General features: G+C 36.6%; 1 protein-coding gene across 2 annotated transcripts; it reads left to right on the forward strand.

Moving 5' to 3' along the window:
• NAA50 (N-alpha-acetyltransferase 50, NatE catalytic subunit) lies at positions 1 to 24,900 on the forward strand. Of its 2 annotated transcripts, none has more exons than XM_072613973.1 (5): positions 1 to 567; positions 18,403 to 18,536; positions 18,891 to 19,010; positions 20,007 to 20,073; positions 21,734 to 24,900. In XM_072613973.1, the coding sequence occupies exons 1-5, from the start codon at positions 560 to 562 to the stop codon at positions 21,912 to 21,914; spliced, it is 510 nt and encodes a 169-aa protein (XP_072470074.1). In that variant the 5' UTR covers positions 1 to 559; the 3' UTR covers positions 21,915 to 24,900. The 2 variants fall into 2 exon arrangements, with proteins under 2 accessions (XP_072470074.1, XP_072470073.1); XM_072613972.1 differs by having other exon boundaries at positions 199 to 567; positions 18,400 to 18,536.
• The last annotated feature ends 2,345 nt before the right edge of the window (positions 24,901 to 27,245 follow it).

Raw genomic sequence — 27,245 nt, forward strand, 5'->3', positions numbered from 1 at the left:
GAAAGAAGGAAAGGTAGAGGGAGGGGCAGAGAGATCCAGATTCTTCCGCTCCTAGGCCGGCGGGCTAGCCCAGTGAAAGGCGTCAGAGGGGTCAAGGGAAAGAGAGATAACCGCAGATGGTACAATCTAGGAGGTGGACGGTTTCCTAAGAGATCTCGGCTGGGGCGGAGAGAGGAAGGCGAGGCAGCGAGAGGGGGCGGGAGCAGCGAAGCTGCGTGCGCGCCGGCGCGCGCGGAGGGGGCGGGGTGAAAGGTCACGGCGGCGCGGCGGCGGGTCTTGGCTGGCTGGCGGGCAGGCGGGCTGGAGCGCTGCGAGCGGCCCCGTGTGCACATGTGGAGGAGCGGCGGCAGCCCCAGCCCCAGGGCAGCGGCCTGAGACGCCCTCGAAGGCCGCGGCTGTCCCTAGCGAATCGTGCCCGGCCTCCAGCCCGGAGGCGGTGGTGGCAACGGCTGAGGAGGCGGAGGCCGGTGTGTGGAGTAGGGTCGCTCCCGGGCTCGGGGCGCGGCGGCGGCGACGGCGGCGGGATCGGCGGTAAAGACGGCCACGGCAGACGGGGAAGATGAAAGGGTGAGGCAGGGGCGCCCGGGCAGTCCTCAGGGGAGGACGGCGGCGAGGAGAAGGAGGAGAGCGGCGAGTGCGAAACGTGCCTCGCTCTGCTTCTGGGCCGAGGGAAGCAGCTTCGATGGCGGGGAAGGAGGGAGGGCGGCCTGGTTCCGGAGGCCAGAACAGCCCCGGGCGCGGGGAGACTAGAGGCCGAGGCGGGAAGCGGGGCCTGTGCCTGGGCCGAGGCCGGGCCTCGGGGGCGCCCTGCGAGGAGGGCTCGCCGGCTGTTTTCTGGCGGAGGTAGCGAGCGAGCCGTGGTCGCTTTCTCCTGGTCTCGGTCGGGGCCCCGGCCGGCTGGTGTTGCCTCCCCGCGTGTGCCGCGACCCTGGGCAGGCGAGAGGCAGTTGTGGGCAATGGCCCACCCGGTAAAGAACTTGGGCAGGAAAGGGAGCTCGTGGTCTGACCGGAGATTCGGGTGTCAGAGGCGGGCGGGGGGAGGAGAGCCCAGAGGCCGGGGGAGGAGTGCCAAGTATTTGAGGAAGTGAGCGGGCGCTTCAGTAGGTGGAGCTCTTACCTTTCTCTGGCTGACTGACCACTTACCTAAGGCGGGCCGGGGCGGGGGGCCCCGGTTTTGTCTGGGCTCCCACCGAAGTTCGGTCCTTGTCCTGCCTCTGCGTGGGACGGCTCCAGTAGTTGCAGTTGGACAAAGTGTTTCTTTTCTGCTTTTGTCCTGATTAAAGTGTTACTGTGGTTATTTTAAAAAGAAAAACAAAAAGAACATAACTTGTATCTTAAGGCTCATTCTGAAAGAGGTTAAACTTTTTAAAAGATGTTGAAGTCCTTCCTTAGAAATAAAAATCACAAAATTTACTTTAGTAAAATAAAAATTTGTGCTCATTTTTCGTTTAAAGATTGTGGACTTATGGATTTTGGATAGTAAAGGCAAGCTGTTCAAAATCTATGGTTAGAACTAGGCACTAACTTTTTTTTTTTTTTTTTTTTTAGTAAGCTAACTAAGCTCGTTGGGCAAATTTGTAGTTAGGATGAGAAACTAACCTTTTAAACATTGTTGAAGTTGACCTGCTAGGGTTATCAAAAAGTTCTGTGATTTAATTTAGCTTCAGTTTTGCTACACTTCCTTCTTTTTAAAAATTTTAAGTCTGAAATTTGTTATGATGGTGATTTGTTGATTTCTAATCAACTTTGATAGCAAACTTAAAAAACGTTTTGTCCTTGGTCAGAAATTTTTCCTAGAGTGTTATACACCTTTTATCTCTGCCTCTGCTGTTGTCTTTATTATCAGCATAAGGTCAACTGAGATAAAATGTAAAGCATTTTTCAGATCTTAAAACTTACCTGTTATGATTAATTAGGCAACTACTATCCTTGATAGAGTTGACTTACCAGCACATTTATTGGTGCTAATTAAAATTTAACAAAAGGACATGACGGTGAGATGGGACTATTAATATCTTTTTTTCTAAAAGGTGTGTGGGTTTTAGTTGTTTTTTTTAAGAATCTGAAACCACTAATTAGCCTGAAATGTGGGAAAGGTAGTAAACATGTATATTCTTTGGCACTTGAGTTTCATTTAAGTAGTACATTGAGTGACATAGGAACTATGGGTCATCAGTCTTGTTTTGATTATCATCATAGATTTAGAGCTGGAACAGATCTTGAAGGCCTTCTAGTCCAGCTTACTCTTTTAGATGAATCAACACGCCTAGAGAAGGTTGTGACTTGCAGAACCAGGATTTGAACTCTTGACTTCAAATCCTTCAATCTTCATTTCATAGATTTTTATACCTAGAAAGGGACATTAAATAGGATTTCTTAACTTTTTTGTGTTATCAACCCCTTTGGCAGTTTTGTCCCCTTCAGAATGTTTGTACACATAATTGATAGAAAACCTGCATTTCAGTTAGAAGTTAGTAAAAACAAAGATATAATTTTTTTACCCATCAAAGTTCACAGACCCTCTGAAATTGATCCATTTACTTGTGGATCCCAGCTTAAGAACCCCTGACCTAGTCCAACTCTGGTTGGTTACTGGTTGATTCCTCCCAGCTGCTAGTGCCTCTTTTGTATATGTGTATGTATCCATTCTCTTTCCCATTCATATATAAACTTTAAGGTTTCGGTTTTGTCTTTGTATGTCCGAGAGCAGCATGTTACCTACCCAGTGGATTGATGGAATTCAATTCAACAAGTGTTTGTTAAACCCCTTCAGTACAAGTTAGGGTAATGGGGCTATACAGTGACAGAAATGAAACAGCCTTCTCTCAAGGAGTTAACATTCTATTGGAGAGAAAGCTACATATACCCAAGTAATTGCAAAGTATTTGAGCACTAACAGGAAAGGCCTAATGTAAGAGACAGAACTTGGACTAAGGCACATGGAAGTTAAGTGACTTGCCCAAGGTCCCACAAGTCCTTTGACACTAAATTCAGTGTCAGAAAGTGCACTTTCAGTTGTACCATGCTACCTCATGTCTACGAAGAACAAGACTTTATTCTAGATATCTGATTTATCAGATCTTTAACAGAAGAGTGTCTGGAAAGTTCTCATTAAATAAGTATGTGGAAGCAGTGTTTCAAGATTCTGTAGATTTTCACGTTAGATTTGTGCTCAGTTCTGATAAATACATACACCAGATATACTTTCTAATACCTTCCTTTCTCTTCCTCTTCACCTAATCCCTTTCTTAGCAACCTGTCACCCAATCCTGGCTCAGAAAAAATGCAGAATACCTCTTGTGGTACTCAGCTGTGTTGCAAACCTGCTGTTTTGTTGTCGTTGTTGTGCATTCATTTCACTCACATCCAACTCTTTGTGACTCCATAAGGGGTTTTCTTGGTAAAGATGATATCATGGTTTACCATTTCTTTCTCCAGTGGATAAAGGCAAACAGGTTAAAGTGACTTAGCCAGGGTCACACAGTGAGTGTCTGAAGTCTGATTTGAACTAAGGTCTTCTGATTCCACGCCCAGTGCTCTATCCACTGAGTCATCTAGCTATTGGTTTTCCATTTCCTTCTCCAGCTCATTTTACAGATGAGGAAACTGAGGCAAATAGAGTTAAGTGACTTGCCCAAGATCACACAATTAGGGAGTATCTGAGGGCAGATTTGAACCCAGGGCCTCCTGACTTCAGGGCCAGCACTCTAACTGCTGTACCAAACCAGCTATACCCAACAGAATAATAGTTCACATATGACTCTTACTTTAGGTTAGATTTTTCCTAGACTACTATGTCACTTCTGGGACTCTAAAACCTGATCATAAGTGTGTATCAGTGTTACTGTATTCATGAAGCAGTAGTAAATAAATAATATCTACATAGCACAGCCTGAGCCAGTATTGTTCATGGGGATTCAGTAATGTTTTTGAGAACTACCCATAATGCTAGGGAAGGGAATTGAAATAATATCATGTATTGGAAAGAGGTTATACGCCCAAACTAACCTTACATGCTATACCCCATCTAATGGCTAGGGAAGCAATGTTAAGTATTTATTTTTTAAAAATTCTATTGCTAAAAAGATGTTTTGTTTTTTTTCTGGATACAATAAGAGAAATGAGTATCTTTTTGTAGTATACACAATGGGTTTGCAGATTTGTTTGTGCCTAAGCCTTATGCCTATATTGAGAATGAAATAAGGAGAAATGTTATTCTCCAACACAATTTCTTCTGAAACAACCTTAATGCCATCAGAGACTTGTCCAAGCAGAGCATACTTTGTTTTTACTAGAGCAAAAAGGGTTAACTTAAAGAAGTAGGTCTTGGTGGGAAAATGAGATACCCTCTCAGCATTCTTCTGCCCTCTTCACTGTTTCTCTCTTTCCTCCTTTAATCTTTGTGGGCAGACTTGAGAAGTGGACTTGACTATGAATTTAGACTATGTATTTTCAGGTTCCTCACGTGAAAAATGAAATAAATGCCCCCTTTCTATCACTTAGAAATCATGTTCCTGTACTTCAGTGTCTATTTTATAAAACAATTGCTAAGGGGAGAAAGGCTAGATTGAGAGCTGGTAAATTGTAATAAAAAAATTTCAGATTTAATGGTAAACTTCTTGGAACATAGTTGCTGTTTTCTAACCCCACCCCAATTAAGATATAGAGAAATGCAGCGTGGCACATACGTGTCCTCACCTTCGCATTGCTGTTCTTAACCCTTGCCAAGTGAACTAAAAACAACCTAGAGAGTCTAGAAAAACTTTACTATACTGTTTAATTCAGTGCAGACAGTAATTCCTAAAGATGTAGTGATATAAATGCAATCTCCATATGCCAAAACCCTGTTTCTGCAGTGAAGTTTAAGAAAGTGTTTTGCCAAAGAGGTATTTTTCTCCTACCCCCTTAGGAAACACTCTGAAATAGATATTGGAGAAAGGGATGAACAGAAAGGACATATCCAATGTTTTTTTTCATTCCTAATGGCTTTTTCTTCTTTGTTTACTGAATGGAGAGAATAATTCAATATTTAGCACTCATTTAACTAAGTTGTATTAGTCTGGTAGCTACATTTATTTTTCCCTTGGACAGACTTGACTCCTTTTCTGTCTATTTCTAGTGTTCATAAATAGAATGTATACACAGCTATTGTAGCTTCTTCTCCTTGTCTACTCAGTGTATGGTCTCAAAATTTTACTTTAGTAGGCTGTTGACCCTTACTGGGTCATTCTAAGGAAATTTTGATTTTGAGAGTGGGGTAGGTAGGTGATGTAGATGCTGAGTAGTGAGGAAGGGTAGGGCAAGGTAATAACATTTCTTCAATTCCACATTAGAATTTATTGAAACCTAAGAATAATGTTAAATGTCATGAGTTCTGAAACTTTGTTATGGGGGAAAAAATGTTAAAAGCAAGTTAAAGCAGAGACTCAGATTATGTTAAAAAGAAACCTGAGAATAATTTTCATGTAGATTCATGAAAACTGGAAAGATAAAGAAATTTTACACTGTTAACAAAAGCTAAGAAAATGTTTAATTAGCCTTTTATGCTCATCACTGTGCAGAGAGAGCTAGTTTTCTTGGCTCATTCAACTTTAACTTTTGATATGTCCATAGTTGGTGGAGAGGAGCAAAGGCTCACAGTCCTTTTGGTTTATTAAAGAGTAAATATAGAGAAGTGTAGTTTCTTAGATATTTCTAAAAAAACTTTTTTTTTTTTTAACCCTAGGGGTGTCCGTGAGGGGAAAAGATACTGAAAATAAAGACTTCGTCACTACTAAATTTAAGGATTGAATTGTAGGAATTTGGGGTGGAAAAGACCTTAGAAATGGTATAGTACAGGCCTTTCATTTTATAGATGAGACTAGTGTAGGGAAATGACTTATTTTATTTTATTTATTATTGGGGAGCTGGCAGTGTGAGGGAGAGATAATAAATCCTTGCACAAATAAGGGGGAGAGTATTTCAATTACTTCTGTTCCTTTGGCACAATTGGGGAGGTTACCTTTATTAAATGATAACACCAAGGTTTTGCTCAGGCTGGAGAACTGAACAAGATAGTTTTACATGGTTCATGCCATTGCCACCATGATTTTGATATTTCTGCTTCCTGAAGACAGGGCAATCTAAAGCCTCTTAGGAGATAAGGTGTATGACGCTACTGAAATCATATGAAACCAGTTCAAGTGACTGAATCATACTCAAGGTAATCTAGGGAGATGGGAAAAGAAAGGTGAATATTATAAGGGGGCTTAGGGATGCATGAGCGTCACTAACTTGGGTCTTACTTTAGTACCTACAAATGTTATAGTCTTATTGCTACATGATATTCCAGTGATATTGCACTAGATCTGGCACAGCCTCCATATATATATATTATAGATGAGGAAACTGAAGCCCAGAAGTGACTTGTCCAAGGCTGCACAGGTAAGTCAGAGGCAGATTTTGAGTCCAAGTCCTCTGACTCCCAAATCATTGTTTTTGTTAGTGTTAAAATGGCTTTCTTTACCTATTTTATTTTTTCTTGAAATTAATCTTAAGCAAGGGAATATAGTATGGATAAATATAAGTAAGGGTCTATGATTCCTTGATGATGATGAGAAATGTGGATTGGCCAAAACCAAAAAAGCAGATTGAAGCAGATTTGCTCCTCAGTCTCAGTGGAGATGGGTTTAAGTAAATTGACATTAAAATGGCCCTTAGTTGAAGATATGAATGTAGGTAAAAAAAAATAAAAGGGAAAACACAAAATAGTATAGCTGTAACTATCAACAAAAATATAAATTATGCTAAACCACTTTTTTTTGGATTCCATGTACCTACACTGAGCTATGGTAGAGTCTTCTTTAAAGACTTCTAGTGATTGAGGTATGTTAATAGGACTATCAAACACGACTGCAGTTAATCACTTTTCTTTTGTTTTTCCTATGCTAGGTACTCTAATGATAGGTTTGAAGCCATTATTAGTAAGACATGTTTGCTTCTATGATATGTCTCTTGAGAACCAATTAACCTCAAAAATGGTTTTGATCTGCAAGGGGGTAAGATCTTTTTTTCTTGTATGTCATGGGTAGGTTTCAAACCTATGTTTTCGACGTATGTGGTGTGGAGAACTGAACTCAGAACAGAAGTTGTTAAATGGCAGGGGGAGTTGCAATATCAGGAGCACTTGAAAAGATGAAAGATGAAAGCACTTGCTTTCTTAGACCTATTAAAGCAATTGAATCTCAAATAGTTTTTAGAAAACTTCAGTTTGGTTATCTAGGCAAAGTCAGAGATTCTTGTCTAGAGGACAAGAGATCTCATTGGATCCAGGTGGCTTTTGATGTCACTAATTTCTAATCTGTGCCTTCTCAGACTTCCCATACTATTCTATTTGGATCATCCTATGCACTTGTAGTTTTAATTTATAGTGTGTGTTTAGATTATAAGCATCTTGAGGCCAGACTACCTCATTTCATCTTTGTATCTTTAATGCACTCTATATCATATACCTAATAAGTATAAAATGAATTCAGTTTGGGTCAGAGTATTTATTGTTCTTGTTACTTAGGATAAGCATTTAACATCATAAATAGATAAGACTATATTTTTATAATAACTTAAACATTTCAGTATTTAAGCTCCAAATGAGGAAATGGGATCTTAACATCTTTGAGTGACTTGTAGCTTATCATCCTTTCTCAGATAAGTAGAAAAAGCCAGGGAATGTGAAATCAGATCAGGAAGGACAAATACTTTGTCCAGTGAATAAAAAAGCAAGGAAGAGGTTGGGAAAGTATTATCCAGGTAAATAGAGGGTATGAGACTTTGTTAATAGGGAAGGGATCTCAAGCCTTTTCTGTAAAAATTTAAAATTTAAGTCTAGTCTTGCTGGTTTGTGTTGAGTGATTTTTCTCACGCAGGAATGTAGTCAGCTGCAGTGTGCATTCAAGAAAAGCCTCACATATAAGACATTTTAAAACTTTACAGCCATTCCTTAAACCATTATTGCTCTTAACTCTTACAGGATTGAAAAATTTTTCACTGAGTTCAGTTTAGAACAAAAATTTGTTAGAAAAATTACTTCCATTTGGTATATTTCCAGTGTAAAAAAACTAAGGATAAAATTATTTAATACTTTCTTAATAAATATAAATAGATTTGCTTGATTGTAATGGAATTTAAACAAAATAAAATTGCGTTGTTTTCATGCAGTGTTTTAGTATGTCTTTCAGGTTCAGTAGGTGGACTACAACAAACCAAGTTTCTGTAGTACTGTATGTGCAACTATGTACTATATGTTATATCAACAAAACATTCTTTATAAAGAATGTACTTTGAGTTTAATCTTTGTTTGGAGTCTGTATTTATACATCAGTATTTGCAGTGAAGAATAACATGGTTCAGCATTTACCAAATAGTAATGATGTTTTATTGTAAAGTATAACATTCCTCAGTAACCCTGAGTTAAGAGCTATTGAGATGTTTACAGATCCTCTTTCCTAAATAGGCAATCTATAGCACTTCAAAACCTCTAATTTCTGAATTATGTAATAGATTTTACTGGGTATATGCAGTAGTCTTGTAGCCCAAAGATTTCAAACTCGGTGTTGGGCCACCACAACCACCAATTGCCATGGGAACCAGATTAAAATGTAAGGTTTAACAAAATAAAAATAAAATATAGCACAGATAATGTTAATTTGTGGTTTTCTAATTATACTGCTGCTGACAACTCTGTTGTAGCTCAGGTGTTTTTTTTTTTTAAATAAGATCTGTGATTTTATTGGTTTAGGAAACTCCTATAATGCAGATTGCCAGTTCTGATAATTTACAATCTTAGAGAGATTGCCTGGGACACAGAGAGGTTAAGTGACTTGCCCAAAGTCAGTCTGCCAGTATATGTCCAAAGCAAGACTTAAACCCATACCTATCTGACTCTGTATTCACTGCAGCATTGCCTTACTTTTTACTTACAATGATTACAGATTTGGCTTCAAGAATTATCACTGTGAAATATAAAAACCAGAATCTCCAAATGTTTGTTTAAACCAGAATCTCCAAATGTTTGTCTTTCAACTATGACAAAGTTGCCTATATGTCACAGTCCTTACCATTTTGAAAAATATGAGTGTAGATGGTTTTTATCCTTATTCTCTTTCTTAATGGGTACCCTTCATATCCTTTCGAAATTTAAGCTGGCAGCTTTTCCTTTGTAACTTGCCCCGTCTTCCTAATAATTCAAAGTTAAGTCAACAAACATTTATTAGGGGTCCTCTTATACCTATTCTGGGCCCTCATCATGTCATGTCTGAAGATTATTGGATTTTGGCTAGCGTTACCTTTAGTCACTTCTGTCTTCATTGCCTTTTCTTTTTAGAAATTAAGGATTTGATTTAAAACTGTTCATTTGAAACTAGCATTAATTCTGGGCCTTCCCCCAGGCTCCCATCTAGTATGCTTTTTTCCTTAAATGAGCCCTGATGCAGTTGACATGGTGTATCCCAAGGTTTGATTCACAACTAATGGCCTTCGGCATAGTGAGCACTAAAACTGTGACTTAACCAGTTTTCATCCCTACGGATAATTTGCATCTCTAGACTTTATGCCTCTTCTTGATGTAGATTCCAAATTTCCTATTGCAGAAGTGGCAGACATGAGCTGGAAACAACATTCTGGCCAAACCCTTCCAAGTGTAGCCTGAACCCATCTGATTTTAATGTTAGTGTATTAATAAGAAAAAGAAATAGGTAAATGTATAATTTCTTTTCTTAATCAATATGCAGCACACAGAGATCCTTGTGTACAGTTTAGTGGCCCCCATTTCTGTTTGAGTTTGGTACCATTTGTCTACTGGACCTTTCCACCTCAGACTCAATCCTTGATTCCCATTCCTTCTCCCCAGCTCTTTTCAGTCCAGCCTATATGCTATTATTAGGGTACTTACTGTGCCTCTAATTTTTTGTGTGATTTTAGGTCAGTTACTTAATCTCTGGGACTTAGTTTCCACATACAATAATAATACTGATAACAACATGACATTTATATATTACTTTATATACATATTTGCATTTTGGTCCTTGTAACAACACTGAGATACAGAGTGCAGATATTATCTTCATGTTACAGGTGAAACTTAGGCCAAGGTTAAATGACTTGACCAAGGTCCTAGAGCAAAGCCAAACATTTAGCCCATTTTGATTTCTTTTTTATCATTCAGTGCCCTTTCCATCATAACAGAGCTGCCCACCAAATAAAGGAGATGGGCAAAAGTAACTATGTCACCTTAGCCTGTGAATAATCTTAAGTTTCATTATGTCATTTTGGCTTCTTATGCTTATCCACCCTTAACTTTCAAGGTGCATCCTTCAACTCTGGTCAGAATGGTTTCCTCCAGCTGAAAAATGAAGGTTAGCATGCTGACAATATGGATAATACTGTGCTTATTATGTGCCATGGAGTGCTGTGTATGCAAGGAGACCTGCCAATTTGAGGGCAAATATCTAGGACAATGTGACTATTTGAAAGTGTAGTATAAGGCCTGGAGAGTGGCATTATTTGGAAAGGATTCATATAGGCAAAATTTGGAGAAAGGGGTTCAAGGATGGGAGAAACTACATGAGCAAAAGGGGAAACGTTTGTAGGGTGAGAGTGGATTATTAGTGAAAAAATATCAGTGGTAGAAGAAAGTTGGAAAGATAACTTGGAATTTGTCTTACTGGTCTTAACATCCAGGATAAATTTTTAATTTTGTTTTTGTGATGAAATCTACTTATATTAAGTCTTATTCTCCAAATCACGGAGTTAGAGCTGCAAGGGACCTTAGAGATAGATTCCTTATCTCACAGCATTCATGTGAAGTTCCAATAAAGTATGTAAAATTTTTATAAACTTGAAAAATATTTTCTTTTATATTAAAAAGCTTTTCTCCCCCTTCTCATCCTTACCCTTTGGGAAAAAAACAATAAGTAGCTTTATTTTAAAAATTCACAGTCAAGCAAAACATTGGACATCTGGCTATGTTAAGAATATGCTTAATGTTGCAAATTGAGTCCATCATCCCTCTGTCATGAGTTGGAGAACTTGCGTCAAAATTAGTTTTTTGGAATTATGACTGGTCATTGCATTCATCTGAATTCTTTCAAAGTTGTTAGTTTTCACAGTCTTGTAACTGAGTAAATCATACTGGTTCTGGTAATTTCATTCTATCTGTTAATGCAGGTCTTCCAATTTTCTCTGAAAGGATCCTCTTCATTTAGTATAGCACTGTAGTATTCCATTATGTTCATAATACCATAATTTTTTTGACTGTTCCCCAATTGATGGGCACCTCTTAGTTTGCAGTTCTTTGCTACTACCAAAAAAGAGAGCTTCTATAAATACTTTTTGTAGGTGTAAGTCCTTTTTTCTTTGCACTCTTTGAGATATGTTCCTATTAGTGGTATCACTGGATTAGAGGATTTAATTTTTATGGACTATTATCAACATCTTGTGCCCTTTTAAATTATTGCTGCTAAAGACTTTGAATAAATTTATTATCCCAATAATACTTGAGATTACAAATTAGTACTTGTTTGCTCTACAAGTTGAGTATTTAAGGTTCTTCATTCATGTTTTATACTTGATTGAAAGAGTTAATCAGTACCCTCTGTGTATAGTGTTTTTCTGAGTCACTTGAGGCTGATAGAATGCTCTTCAGGACAGAAATAGTGATAGATACAGACAATTGGTTTTCTAACAAGACAGATCCCATTCTTTTTTTCTCAATACTCAGACAAATTAAAGGATTTAATTTTCTGATACACAACTGTTGATCTCTTTAAATTCCTGTCAAGTTCAGTTCTTACCCACTGCTAAATTAAACTTCTTTCTTGCATTGGATTAATTCTGATAGGCTGCCAAAGGGTAAGATTATCATATGTAAGTTAAATTTTTATCAATTTTAACTTTTATGCTATATTTTAGAAGCTCTTTTTATTGTATATTTCTTGAAATAGGATACCCATCAAACATTTTTATTGTAATTTATTTTTCCTATACTTAGGAATACCCTCAGAATTTTATTCCTTTTTTAGTGTTAAAATTTCCAGTGCTAATTGAGGTAGGCTGTAGTAGTTGGTTCCATCAGCAGAGGTTGCACTCTTAATATTTTACTGTTCCAGTGATTCTTAAATTTGAGGATTCTTATTATTTAAAAAGTAGTTAAGTAAATTGAGTACTTAGGAAAAATCTAGTTTGCAGATTATAAGTCTTTTTTTTACATAGTTTTGTGTTCTTTTCTGCATCTGCTTCTCTGTATAATGTACTGCTTAATTCCTGAATCAGAATCTAGCGTATTTCTAGCCTGGGTGCTACTTTCTATATTCCAGTCAAAACCAAATTATCATTGTTGCCCCCTTTGCTGCCATTTGTTATAACTCAGTTTTTCCTACCCCATAGAATGTTAGAGAGTTAAATACAGCTTTCCACGTCCAGTATATCATTATATTAAGGAAACATAAAGAGAAGTTATGACATGTAGAAGGTCACAGAATAGTTTATGGAGCTTAATTAGAACCAAAGTCTCTTGGTTCCTGATCTAATGTAGTTACAGAATACTGTATACAGAAATTTTTTATCAGGAAAGAAACTAAATGGAAGAGTGTTAGTTAGGAATAGAGCAAATTGAAAAGGTCTCACTGTTAGCAAATGAATTAAAGTCTTAATTTAACTATTAACAGCACACTTTAAAGGCCTACTCCTTTTTCTTATTTAAAAGTTCCTATCTCGTTCCTTAGTTGTCAGTGTGTTGGAACACTTTAAAATACTGAAGCATGTTCTGGGATTTAAAAGCTGAAGGAGCACTGTGCAGTTACTTATATATGAAATGAATACATGATTCCTTGTGAAAATGCTTGTTGTATCTCATAAAGAAATAAATACCATTCTTTTAGGGAGTTTGAGATAATATAAAAAATAAAATCTACTTTACCTTATTAGAAAATGGGGTAAGTGGTATGGTATCTCCATATGGGAATAATTCTTGCCCACACTCCCTATGAAATATAGGTCTGTTGATATGTCTAGCCACTGGGTTATTTATATAGTAAATTTGGTCCTTCTGCTGTGTAGGCAAGAATACCTTCCCATGTCTTCCTAGCTTTGTTACATTTATTCCTGTCTTTAAGAGATTATAGATCTCATTTAGGAGTCTACAGTATTCTATAAAATTTGAAAAAGAAGCATTATATTGTTTGGTAGTTACTATGTTTCTGTTTTGATGAAGTTACATTATTATTTCCCCCCAAATATCTATTATCTTGTGCTCTTTTAGAAATATTGAAAATCAATCCTTCACTGCCCTCCCAATTGTCTTCTCCAGCACAAACCTCTTTGTATAAGAGGTTTTAATCCCACTGTTCTTCCTGTCTGATTTTCTTGAGTGCTATTTGTCTTTCCTTATAGATAGGCATAGGAATTGGGAGTGATAGCACGCTCAGACCACTGGTCCTGCTTCCAGCCCAACCTTCACAGTCATCTTCCCTGGGGGTCAGCTCCTGTGGAGAAGGGGCCAGCCATCCCCGCCGATTGCTGCCCAGGACACTGGCAAGTCAGTCTTAGTAAAGCTGTAGGGGACCTTGAGGCAGTAAGTGCAATTCAGGCCACCACAACCACCTTGACTACTGTCTCCTCCCGGAGCCTAATGGAGACAGCAAAGGATCCTAAACTTGAGACTTGGGAATGCCAATGCTTACAGCTCAGCCATCATCCTGGGAAACAACCCCTGGGGAGATGTAGCCTGGCAACTGTTCTGTAGGTGCTTTATCCGAAGCCAGTCACTTTTGTCTTGAGGTAGTGTCATTTTTAATTTTTTTACAATGTTATTTGTTGCTAATTTTGTTGAACCTCTGCTGACTCTTAAGAATGCAAATATTTATTCCATATGCATTATAGGTATGAGGTTTCTTTGTAAATTTTAAGCCTTTGGGCTTTGTCTTCTTTTTGGCTAAGCTATATATTTTTTGCTGTTTCTCCCTATGCTCACAGCATTTAAGTTACTGAAATTTAAAGTATTTGTGGATTTTTGTTTGGAGTGCTTTAATGAATTATTTTTACAATATCCATACCTCTTCTATCTCTGTAACAAATGCTTGGTCATAAATTAGAATAATTCTCATGGTAGTGTGGTCTTTTTACTAATGAACATCCCGATTAGTACTTCAATAGGAGGTGGCAAAATATCTCATGAAATAATCTTGTTACTTTGCCTTTGAAAGCACATTAAAACCTAATCCAACTGACTTCTGTGTTTCTCCATGAAATGTCAGCAGACTTTCAATTTAGCTGTAACTTCTTTTTCTTATAGCACAAATAACACAATTGATTCAGCTCCTCCAATAAAATGTTTATTTGGTCACTGGTCAAGGTTGCAGGTTTATAGTACCAGTAATTAAGGTAATGTTTGTTTATAAGTGGCCTAAAAACTGTTTCTTAAGCACTCCCTGCCCCTTTAACTCAGAAGAATTGGATGAGGGTTAACCTAGGACCAAAGGCCATTTTATATTTCTCTAATGTTTGTTGCTAGGGTTGTCTTGACCAAAGAATTCATTATTTAGTGATCCGATAAACCTTTCTGTTCTGAACTAGGCTGGTCCTTGAAAAGATCATCTATTGCTTAGACTGTATGAAAACCTTTCTGTTGTAGAACCCAGCAGAACTTACACTTGACCTACAATAGCCTTAGAAAACTTAGTCATCTCTATCCTGTGAGCTATCACAGTAGGACTTTGTGAAGTATTCAGATATCACAGTTAAAATGTGCTATACTAAATAAATGACTTTTGGGGAAGTGGTGGGCCTGGATCCGATGGACTCTTCAGTATGAGGGTCAGATTTCTGACTAGATTATATCTGCTGTTCATAATTCCAACAGAACAGAAAGAGAGGAGAGGGACAGTGGGAGGCAACCCACACATTCTAATCTTTCTCATTCACTTGTCATTGGGGATAGTGACGTTTTTAACTCCTTGGATTTTTAACCCCTTACAGTAAATTTAAACACAATTTGGTAATCCTAATCTAGAAGTTTAAGTATTTTTATTTCTAGATGGACAGTGTTCCAAAGAGTTTCTTCTGTGTGCTTGCACAGATGTCTTCAGAGGATAAGATGGTGCAAAGTAATTTCAAAGACACATTGACTGGTATTATCTATAATGCTTTGTGCATTAATCTGGATTCTTAGCAATTCTGAATTAGAAAGCATAGCCAATGAAATTTTAGGGTTACTTATTGCCAGATAATGCTTTCCTAAAATTATTTTCAAACTTGTTTACCTATTTGTGACTTTAATGTAGCATGATCTGTTTACTAAGGTATATTTGCAAGATAGTGATAGTGCTCTGCTATATTTAAAATACCCACAGGCTTAAATTTGAGCCAAGTGATCAGTTACAGAAGTATCTATTTCAATCAGACCTCACTCTAAGGGAACTATATTTGAAGTTGAATTTTGCTGACGAGATTCTGTGTAACAGGCATGTCTAAACAGCCTCTGGTATTCTAGTGATGATAAATTTGATACTGTCTACTTTCTACAAGAATCTATTTTACAGCAGTTAAACATTGTCCTATGTTCAGGGTTGCTTTGTCCTTTCTGCTCAACTTCCTGTCCAGCTTTCACTGATTTTTTAATTACTCTACCTGTCAAGAAGTTCCAAAACTAAAATATTCTTGCTCTAATAGAAACTGTTTTCCATTCCCCCTAACTGAAAATGGAGAATAGGTAGTCTGTTCTTTGTAATATTTCATTTACTTAAAGGCTGGTTATGTATGTAATGGTCTAACAACTGGACTATGACTTTCACATATTTCTTTTGAATCATAATAGCGGTAAGAAAGTCATAGGCACAAAAACAATGTGTTTTTTGTTAGAAGAGACCTAGGTTCAGATATTAGCTTAGCTTTGTGACCATTAGCAAGCCATGTAATCTGTTTGAATTTGTTTCCTCCTATACTTGAAATACATACCTCATAGGATTATGAGTCTTAAGGCTGTATGTAAGTGTATGTTTTGAAAATTTTTTAAATAGCAAAAAGTGAACTAGGGAAAGAATAGTCATTAATGGGTCAGTGTCATCTTGGAAGAGAGGTATTACCTTTAGAGTGCCCCGCACTGCCCCCCCGTCATGTTTGATCTTTTTTGTCTATGAGTACAACATTGGTGGAGGCAACATTATGGTATGGCATACCCATACATAGCAAAGTCATCCTTCTTTGGTGACTTTCAGTTTGTTACAGAATATGCATTCCAGATAAAGATATAGATGTGACATATTTTTCAAATTATCATAAGATAGAAAATTAGAAATAATAGTTAACATTTATGCATCACTTTAAGTTTTTCAAAGTGGTTTACAAATATCTCATTTTATAATAACCTTAGGAAATCGAGGCAGACAAGGTTAAGTGACTTGCCCAGTAAGTCTGAGGCCAGATTACTAACATTAGGTAACAAAATCAGGATTTGAGATCTTAGGATGAAATTTAATGGAAATAAATAAATAAATTAGAGCAATTCAGAAATTGAATGGCTTACTTCAAGAGATGGCATTTGATTAATAAAAGCACTGTTATTAATCAAATCCTATTTGGAACTCACCAGAAGAAATACTTAAAGTAGAGGAGAGACAAGGTGGGGACATTTATTCTTCTGAAAGAAAAAGAGGGAGTTACTTACTCCTTGCCTGGTGACCATTTTCTGACCATATTTGCCTCTTCCAGAAAGTTATGGGGGGAAGGTAGAAAAGATGAGTACAATAGGGCTTTGTGGCAGTGTGTTCATGTTACTGGTATGAGGCAGCATTTTGTTGTGATATGTCTGTACATAATAAATTCATTCTACTTTGGTGACCCTCGGTTTGTCCAAGCGGATCACAAACTCCAAAAGAATCTATTGTGCTGGAAAAGCTTTGAGTAAAGTGCTAATAACAGTTTTTCTGCTTTTAGAAATCCATCCTAGTGTAGAGACAGTACCACTTGGTTGATCATTTGATGATTTATTTTTTTGGCTGTGGTACCCTCAAAAAAATACAAAATGACTGTCATATTCTGTGCAACTATTATCTGTTTCTGCAGTGATGATGAGTTGAACAAATTAATATATAACTAACTAGCTTTGAATACTGGGGCTTATTTAGGTCTTTAATAAACACATGAAATAATCTTATGAGAATATGATGTATGATGTCATGTCATTTGTTACTTTGAAATGCTTACTTTTCGCTGGTCTTTTGGAATTGCTACTTCAAGAAGGTGGTTTTTTTTCCCCCTTCAACCTTATCCTTAGTATGCAAAAATTATAAATATGTTCAAGTAAAAGGTAATTTGTTTGGGAATAAGGTGGTGGGAGTAAGGAGTAGAGAAAAATAAACAGGTTTGAAAGTTTAACTCAACAATTTTAAGAGAAATTTAAAAATACAATTATTTAGATTTTTTTTAAAGCCTAGTTTTTGTAATTTGTGTTATTTGTTGTATGAGATATGATCATAGACTAAAACCTAGAAAAGGACTTTAATTAAGAGTTCTGGGACTGGAGTCAGAAAGACTGGAGTTCAAATCCCTCCTCAGATACTTACTAGCTATGTGACTCTGGGTAGGTCACTTAACCCCAGTTGCTTCCTTTTCTTCAGTTGTAAAATGACCTGGAGAAGAAAATAGCAAACCGCTGCAGGACCTTCCAAGAAAACCCCAAAAGGGATCATGAGGAGTTGGACATGACAAACCACTGAATAGCACCAAAAATCAGTATTTCAGCAGTGCTTTTTCCCTAGGGCCCATCACCTAGTTGGCTGCCACGTAATAAATTTTTTTTGGCCATAGCAACTCTCAAAGACTATCTACTAAATTGTAGAGGGGGTGGTTATGATCTACATGCTGTTAGGAGAACTTGTGTCATATATACATAAAATATTAAAATATTCCTTCCCGACTTTTGTGTTCCCCTGGTACCTGAAAGTTTCAGCTTTATTCCTTGACTTCTGTCTTTTGTTTTCAATTGTGTTAATTATTTTGTTCACTTCCTTTAGATGGGTTGTCCTGTGAAGTAAATTAATATTTTGTTGTTTTGTCTTAGATTTAAAATTAGGTGGAAAAAATTGTTTCACTGAATACAAAATATTACCAGGCTGTCATTAACTAATTGTGCCCTGAATAGTAATTGTTTTACTATAATAGCAATACATAATTATACTTTTCCAGTAGAGCCTTTATTATTTACCATGACTACTTGCAAAAAGATTATGTTGAACCTTTTAATTCTGATGGAGGAAAATAGGAATGTAAGTTCATTATTCCTGTAGAATTCAGGCCCTTTTGGCATGGTATTAAAGTGGTACCAATAATTGTCATTTGTGGGGGTATTGAGCACATTTTGGTTTGTTCCAGTAGCCGGATCGAGCTGGGAGACGTGACACCACACAACATTAAGCAGTTGAAGAGGCTAAACCAGGTCATCTTTCCAGTCAGCTACAATGACAAGTTCTACAAGGATGTGCTGGAGGTTGGCGAACTAGCAAAGCTTGGTATGTGGCTTATGTTTTATTGATATTTTTGACTTTGAAATTTTAGGACTGTATACTTTTCTACAAATAAAATCCATTGTAATTTAGTTTGACAAAGATTAACTTTGGTAACAAAGAGTCAGTATGGTTTAGTAGGGAAGGAGAACCTTAGAGTCTTTAAATCCACTTTGATGTTTCCAACTGTAGTCACGGGCATTTATTTCACTTATCCACCCAGGAATTCCCTACCATTACATGATATCATCATAGGTTCTAATAAAGAAAACTAAAGAACTACTAATACGGGAAGGGGGCCAGATAATATTTGCTTAACATTGTCTGTTGAACCTCAAATCTTTGTATCTTTTCATGCAGCTTATTTCAATGATATTGCAGTGGGTGCAGTATGCTGTAGGGTGGATCATTCACAGAATCAGAAGAGACTTTACATCATGACACTAGGATGTCTGGCACCTTACCGAAGGCTAGGAATAGGTAAATGTTTTTCATTCTCCTGAAAGAAACTTGAACATATTGCCTACATTTTGTACCCCTTTTATACTTTTCCAGTAGAGCCTTTATTATTTACCATGACTACTTGCAAAAAGATTATGTTGAACCTTTTAATTCTGATGGAGGAAAATAGGAATGTAAGTTCATTATTCCTATAGAATTCAGGCCCTTTTGGCGTGGTATTAAAGTGGTACCAATAATTGTCATTTGTGACAGTTTTCTACCCCTTTGGACAAATTTTCAAAAAATACTGGCCTGTTTTGTAAATCAGAGTAAGAGATAATTAGTATTAACATAACTTTAGTTAAGACTTGATGCTTTGTCTTACGCTCTTAAAATTCCCATTCATAGGATCTCATTTGAAATTGTAGCTGAATTGGTCAGCTGATTGCACATTTCATTCAATCCTGAATGGAAATTTTGCTACTGGAGAATTGGCTATAATATCTCAAACATTAGTTGGGCTTTTGTTATTTCTCCTTTTTTCTTTTTCTGATAGTTTTCCATTAGGAGGGAGACCTGTAAGAAATTGTACTCCTAGCTTTTTAATGGTACTTAATTCCCATAGATGCAGATCTAAGATCCTGGAACATAATAAATGTCTGTGGCATTTTTCTTTGAAAATGTAGGAGTCTATCTTATCAATTTCATCAGACAGCATTTTTATACTTGAATAGTAAAAAAAACTGGAGAAGTATTACTGATCTCTTGAACTCTTAAGGTTAATATTGTTCAGTGTTTGTGGACTGTTAGCTAAAATTTGATTAGTTTTTGACAGAGTTAACACATTTAAGAGGAAAGTTAAGACTGGAACTCAAACCTGGGAGGTCTCAAAATCTGTTTGGGATAAATATTAATCTTACTTCCAATTTCCCAAAGTAAAGCTGTTTAATGTGCATCGGGGTATAGGATACAAGAGTTGAAATTGTGATTGTGTTTCAGTAAATAGATTTAAAAATATATTTCACTTGTTTACAGGAACTAAAATGTTGAATCATGTCTTAAACATCTGTGAAAAAGATGGCACTTTTGACAACATCTATCTGTAAGTAAATTATCTACATATCCTTGTTTAAAGAACTGCCATGTTGGAAATAATAGCTTTATGTTTTATGTAATGATTTTCATATTTTAAAAGTTCTTTTACATGTATTATCTTATTCTTTCTGTTTAATAGATGAGGGAACTGAGACAATGAAAAAGCTCTTAATAGATTGTTCTAGAGTGGCATACTTTATGTTTAATTCAAGATTGTCACTGACTTTGAAGTATTAATGATCAAAGATTTGAGGAGTTCAGCTGATAAGGGATATTTTGTTCTTAAGGGTTATAATGTTTTAGAAAGTCAAGAACTACTTGTTAACATATTAAAGTCAAGAGTAGCTGGTACTCACCCAGAGACCTATCATAGCCTATTTGTAAAATAATATTTTCCTCACTTCCAGCTTTTTTATTGTGAAACTATTCAATGTATATTCAGTAGGTGAAAGGGAAAGGAAATAATTGGGTTTTTCCCTCAAGAAATACAAATTTATTAAAAGAAGAATAAAGATTTAAGAGCTTGAGGACTCAGTTTGCTTCTTTACCCAGCTCCTAGTGTGCTTGTTCTCACTATCATTGAGGTTGTAGCCTTTGTGAACCAGCTAGTTCTGCCCTTTTCCATGGCTGTACTCTTTTAAAAAAAAAATTGAAAAAAAATGCTATCACTTCCCAATACCCTTCCTTTGTAGTGAAGTTTTTTTTTTTAATGTTACTTTTAAGCTTTTTTATATCACTTTTATTTCAGAATGCATTCCTCTCCCATCCCCTAAATCAACCATCTCTTGTTTAAAAAAATTTTTTTTTTTTAAAGGGTAAAAGGCCGTTAGGCAAAACTAATCAAAATATTGTCCGAGCCTAATAGTGCGTGTAAAGTTCTAAGGCCTCTGCAAAGAAGGGAGACGTACATTTTGTTTTTTCTTTGGAGTTACATTGCTGTCACTAAATGTGTTAGTCTTCCTGGTTCTTCTTATGTCATTCTGTATCAGTTCATAGAAGTTTCCCCAGAATTCTCTCAATTCTTCATTATCTTTTCTTACATATCAGTAATACTATTTTGCAGTTTTGTGCTCAATTTGTTTAGCAGTTCCTTTGTCAGTGGATATCTCCTTTGTTTCCAGTCAGTATTACAAAAGGTGTTGCTATGGATATTTTGCTGTACATTGTATCTTTTTTCCTTCTGGTTTTGACCACTTTGAATTATATACCTAGCAGTGGGAACTCTGGCACATTAGCACTTTTTAAAAAAACCATAATTCCAAAATGCTTTCCAGTCAAATTACCCTGTTATAGATTGGAATTCCTGGCATACTCAATGTCAGATTTGAATTCTAGGCCCCCTTCTTAACCCAAAATTTCCTCAAGGATTCCCCTGACCTTTGTAACTTCAGAATAGAGATTTTTACTGTGTTCCCCTCCCACCCCCATTTCAACAAGCCTATGAAGGTGATTCACCATCACTATAATAAAAACAAAGTAAACTTAAGCCTTACTAATGGTATAATACAGGTGTAAATACTTAATAATTTCTAAGATTCTGGTTAAGTGCCAATTCCATTTTTACCTGTTTAACTTTGAGGCAGTTATAGACATCTGTGTATTAGCAGATACTACTGTTCATGTGATTTGTACTTAAGTACTTTTCATGATATCCTTTTGTACTTTAGGCATGTCCAGATCAGCAATGAGTCAGCAATTGACTTCTACAGGAAATTTGGCTTTGAGATCATTGAGACGAAGAAAAACTATTACAAGAGGATAGAGCCAGCGGATGCTCATGTGCTACAGAAAAACCTCAAAGTTCCTTCTCTTGGCCAGAATGCAGATGTGCAAAAGACCGACAACTGAACAAATTACGAATGAACTTTCTTGCACTTGCTTGTCGCCAAATAAAAGAGAGGCCCTTTGATTTCTCTTCCTTCCCCCTTTTAGAAGCTTCCCCCCCCCCCTTTAACCTTATTTCTCTTCTTCCTTTTCCTCCAAAATTTTAATACTTCTTCCAAGGACTGTAAAATTAATCATGTTTGGGGTTTTTGTTTGAGGTTTTTTTGGGGTTTTTTTTTTTTTGTTTTGTTTTGTTTTGTTTTTGTGAAGTGGGGTGGGTAAAGGGTGGAAGAGGTGTCTTATCTCTTTAGTTTCGCAGTTGGAGGGGATAGGTAGTCCTAAAAAATTGGATGTCATAATTTCAGATTTACTTTTGAGTGATTTTTATGTCCTGCTTTCACATTGAAGGGCAGATATTTACAAATTGTTTGTGTATTTCTCTTTTCTCCTCCCCTACCCCCCCTTAAAATAGCAATATCTTGTCCTCTGATTCACAGACAAGTTTTGTGTGTTTGTGGTGTTTGGGATTTAAAAAAAATCTGTGGGATATTTAATCCCCTGAAACATTGCCTTGCACTCCACCTTTCAACCCTTCTGAGATATTTCTCAGGAGTTTGGAGCATTGTTAACCCTTGTAAAAAATACTAAGCTTGATCTTTTTTTTTTTTTTTTAAGCAAATATTTCCCCCTAATCCTTGAAAGGGGATGAAAAGTGTTATGTCCTTTGGTCTCAGTATTTTTGAGTTAAGCTTCTCTGCTTTTGCTGATGAGTGGACTGGTTGTCTTGCAGGCTTATCTTACCTGCTGCTGATTGTTACTAGTGGCATTAATTATTTTTAGTGTATGTGGGCTGGTAAGATGCTAATGAAATCCTTACATCTCCACTAGTGCTGTGTCCCTTAATTGACCTGAAAGGTTTGGTGTGACATACTTTCCACCGCTTTTCTGCAAACACCTTGTCTGCTTTTGGAATCCTTATCAGTGGTCAGTTCCAGCCTTGCAGTTGAGTGTACACACATAAGTCAGTCCTTCTAAATTAACCTGGTTGCAGGTACTTGGGCTTTTAAGGGACTGCTCATCACTTTATTCAAAATATCTGAAGGTGAGGTTTAGATGGATTTATGCATGATGATTTGTGCATTTGTCAGCTTTTTCCCCCTTCTTAAAATTCAGCTGATGCAGACTTCTAAACCTGTGACCACTGGGGTTTGAGGTGCAGGGCAAAGAATATGTGCAAATTATTGTTCTGAGAATTATAACACAGGGATCCAATGCTTACCCATAACCTACCAGGAAATATCCCAAATTTGCTTACACCATGTGCCTGCCTTGTTTTCGTTACAGGACATTAGGGAATGGAGGTGTTAAACATGTTTCTACTCTTGAAAATTGTTTTCCCAGAAGGTGTTACATAATGCAAATGTCACTGTGACTGCCTCTGCCCACTAAACTGGTTTTATGCTATATCATTTTATGGCATGTAAAAAGAGGGTATTGACTGGTTGACTCTAATACATTACTTTTTGTGCTAACCAAGAGCTATAGGAAATAGGTCTATGAAAGTTAGAAATGCACATGATTTCATGCTTCCCTCTCATGATCCTTCCCCTTATATATTTTAATTTTGAGTTGCCAATGTTGATGCCTAATAATGCAAATGTTATTATTTAGACTCTTGGAGATAAGATACATAGGGTATGAACTATCTGTCCTTTGTTTTTAAGGATACAGTCGAATTATATTTTTGTCCTTTTATGTAAAGTTTTTACACATTTGAAGCAGTGACAGATTCCACAGGTCCTCTGTCACACATTTCATAGCCATCTTACTTTTCAGGAGATACTGTATGAAATCATAACTTTCTTCATCTAGGATCATCTTGGGTGCCATAATTAAGTGCTACCAAAAAGGGAGGTCCTTAATGAGTGGAGTGATTCTAGTCATTGACCACACTGGAAATCTACAAATGAGTCCCTAATTCACTGTCTACAGCAACTTAAAGCTAAGCTGTGTATAAAAGATGCCCTAATTTTCATATGTAGATGAAATTCAGATTATGGTTATTAAGAAAACGGTGTTTGAGTTAAAAAAATATTCAGATAGCAGAACTTCAGGTTTTATGTAAGCTTCCAGATTTCAGTATAGATTGTAATATGTATGTGACTGATCTGAGATCACTTTACTTCCCATTTCTAAAACCATTTATAGTAAAACATTATTACTCCTGTTATTGAAAAACTATCAAAGAATAGCTATGTCACTGTGAACCATAAGTACATGTTATATAAGGGGGAAGAGAAAACTCAGTTCAGTATATGGGTAACCTCTTGTAGGAACACACTGTGGTGGTCTGTTCTCCTACCCCTCCACCCCCTAAAGGTTTAATCTGAAAGCTCTGTAGTAGAAAGTTTTGAGGGGAAGTAAAGGGCAGTAACGGTCATGGGACTGGTATTGATACCAAATTTGTCCACTGAGGAAGAGGGGGAATATGAGAGGAAAGAAAGTGAAGAATGGCTCTTGACAAAGGGTCCATTATGGAACAATTATTTGGGTATGTAGTAAAATTTCCTTACCTCTGGTGTTTTAGGAAAGGAGGAAATCCCATTAATTGGAAGCCCACAAGAGAAAATATCCATTAGTGCTTTAACAGTTAAAAATTTATATAGGATCTTAACAAAGTTTCCAGGGGGAAGAGCATGCAAAGAAAATCTATGCAAATAATAACATTCATCCAGATAGAGGTTGTCTGTGGGGAATATTCTCAGATTTTCCCAGCACCTTGGTCACCAGTTGAAACAATGAAGAATATGTTGTCCATACACAGAAATACCAGGAAACTGTGCTGCGGGGCAGTGGGAAAGAAAAGCTCCCTCATTTTTGGGGAGGGAATAACTTTTTAAAAATACTTAAGTGGCTGAGTTTACTTGGTGCAGTTAAGGATTAAACCTGTCAATTTTAACATGACATTGCTGTTACATCTGAAATAAACTTAAGATGTTTTGTTCTGGTAGTGCCCTGTGATGTCTGATAAACTAAATTGAAAATCTTCCACTGTATTCTGAAGTTCATAGGTATGCACATTCATTGTTTTTGTAACCAGTTTCCTGATTTTCTCGTTCCTTTAAAATTTCAGCTAGAGAAACTACTACTCATTTTAAATGAACCAGGTTTAATTGTGAATTACTAATTCAGATTTATTACAGTATTTATATGTGTACTTATATACATAAAATTTCAAGTTGGGTGGGGAGTGTACACCTAAAAAATGGGAATATTATCTAGAATTTATGTTTAGATAAATATTTATTAAACACCCACCATGTCAAGTACTGTCAGTAATTTTGCATCAAGCACATTTTTGGTGGCTCCATTTCCCCTTTCCCCTTTCAGAGTTACTTTCAGACTAAGCATTTGGGCATTTTTAGGTGGCCTTTTACCTAGTAGGTCTTCAGGCTGCATTTGGACCACAGATCTTATTGAATTCAAATTAGTAATGCTTTGGATTTAAATATGTTTATAAATGTGCAAGTTGTGAGAGATTAGAGGAATTCCATGCACTTAATGATCAGTGTTGTGTTTTCTTTATGTAGAAATGCAAACAGTTAAACGTGACAAGCAAAAAATAATCAATTGTGATTCATCTTTTTTTTTTTTTTTTTTTACAAAGTACCCTTAGAGAGCTCAGCTTCAATTTTACTCCAGACTTGATAAAGCTGGGCCTCTAATTGAGTTAATAAATACGAAGGTATTTTTCTTGCTGCTTTAAAAGATTATTTATCAAATTTTTAATTTAAAAGAGCACTGTCCCTCCTGTCTACTATTGGGAGAGAATCTCATAACCCCAGGGTAGTTTTGGAGTCAGTCTAGTTGGAATTCTACCTCATTTTTTTATTTAATATAGTCTCTGACGTTTATAAAAATGGATCTCTTCCTACAGTTTATTAAGTGCCTGCTGTGTCCTAGACACAGTATTAAGTGCTGGGAATGCAAAGAATGGCAAAAGACTGATCTGAGGTAGTAGCTCACCAGTGATGCAGATCAATCCACTTGGTATCCCTATTTTTAATTTGGAAAGTATTTATTTTAAGTAGTCTAGGTCTTTTATAATAGTTATGGACAAAATTTTCCAGGTGATTGTAGGTATTTTGCAGAAATTTTGTGGAATAACAAGGAGTTTGGGAACTGCAAAAACCAGTAAAAATTCACCCTATTATATAGTGAGGATTGGTAATTTTATTGTTTAGTGATTGGTATTGGCTTTTCTCAGTTAACTCTTCAAATATGGTAAAGCACTTTATAAATATGAGCCATTGCTTTGAAGAATGTTTGCACTTCTAGCTGAGCTGAGACGTAAGGTAGTAGCTAATGTAAGAATTTGGCACAGGACTTGTATAATAAATTTTTTCCCCCTTAGGTAAGACTTAAAAAGCTCTTACCAATTTAGATTCTTGCTTTGATCAACAAGTAGGTAAAAAGTTGGTTTTTAATCACCAATACAGAATTTGGATTAGGTACTTAAATTCCATATTGTTGACTGACTAACTTAATTTCATACATTGTGTTAGAATAATAGCCTAAATTTAATTTTCACTTTCAGGTTTACAAGGCAAGATCTGAACTTAAATTCATTTTGTACCACAAGAAGAGAATGCAAGATACCAATTAGTGTCTTCCCACACCCAGAAGAAAACTTAAGGTTCAGCTCTCACAATTGCCATTTCTTAAATTTCCTAAGGGATCTGTATATTATTACATTTGTCTTTCCAAAAGGTAAATTTGTACTTTGTTTGGACCAGTGATTTTTTGGAAGTCCATGTAAAATAATGAGAGCTGTGGTGATTAAATATAACTTGTGTCTGGCAGAAAGATTTTAATTATTGGGGTGTGGTGGAGGTCTTGGAGGTGATCAGAATGGAGCCAGAAGGAACCTGAGGTCAATCTAGTCACAACTGCCATATTCACAAAGCTGAGTGACTTGCTTTAGGATCACATTGTCAGGAAGTCCAGTGTTTTTTCTATGCAAGTTTAGGCTTGATGAATTATGTCATTTTTATGATTCTATGGAATTTCAATATAGCCATGTAGAAAACAATGGATGTTGCAGAACAGGAGGAAGCTATTAGAATACTGAGGAATAGAACATAATTGACTAAAATGTCATCAACTTAGTACTTGAATCTCTTTAGCAAAGATAAGATTGTGTGATGTGTTATATGCTGTTTTTTCCTGTGTTTTTGTCTCTGCCTTTTAAAATGACATGCCTCAAAGTATAAAGCATCTGGTCAGAATAACTACATGAAAGAGCAAAATCTGGTAGGAAAATCTAGTTCACAAAAAGATATGTGAAAGCATTTT

Source organism: Notamacropus eugenii, chromosome 5, assembly GCF_028372415.1.
Source record: "Notamacropus eugenii isolate mMacEug1 chromosome 5, mMacEug1.pri_v2, whole genome shotgun sequence".
Classification (NCBI taxonomy): domain Eukaryota; kingdom Metazoa; phylum Chordata; class Mammalia; order Diprotodontia; family Macropodidae; genus Notamacropus; species Notamacropus eugenii.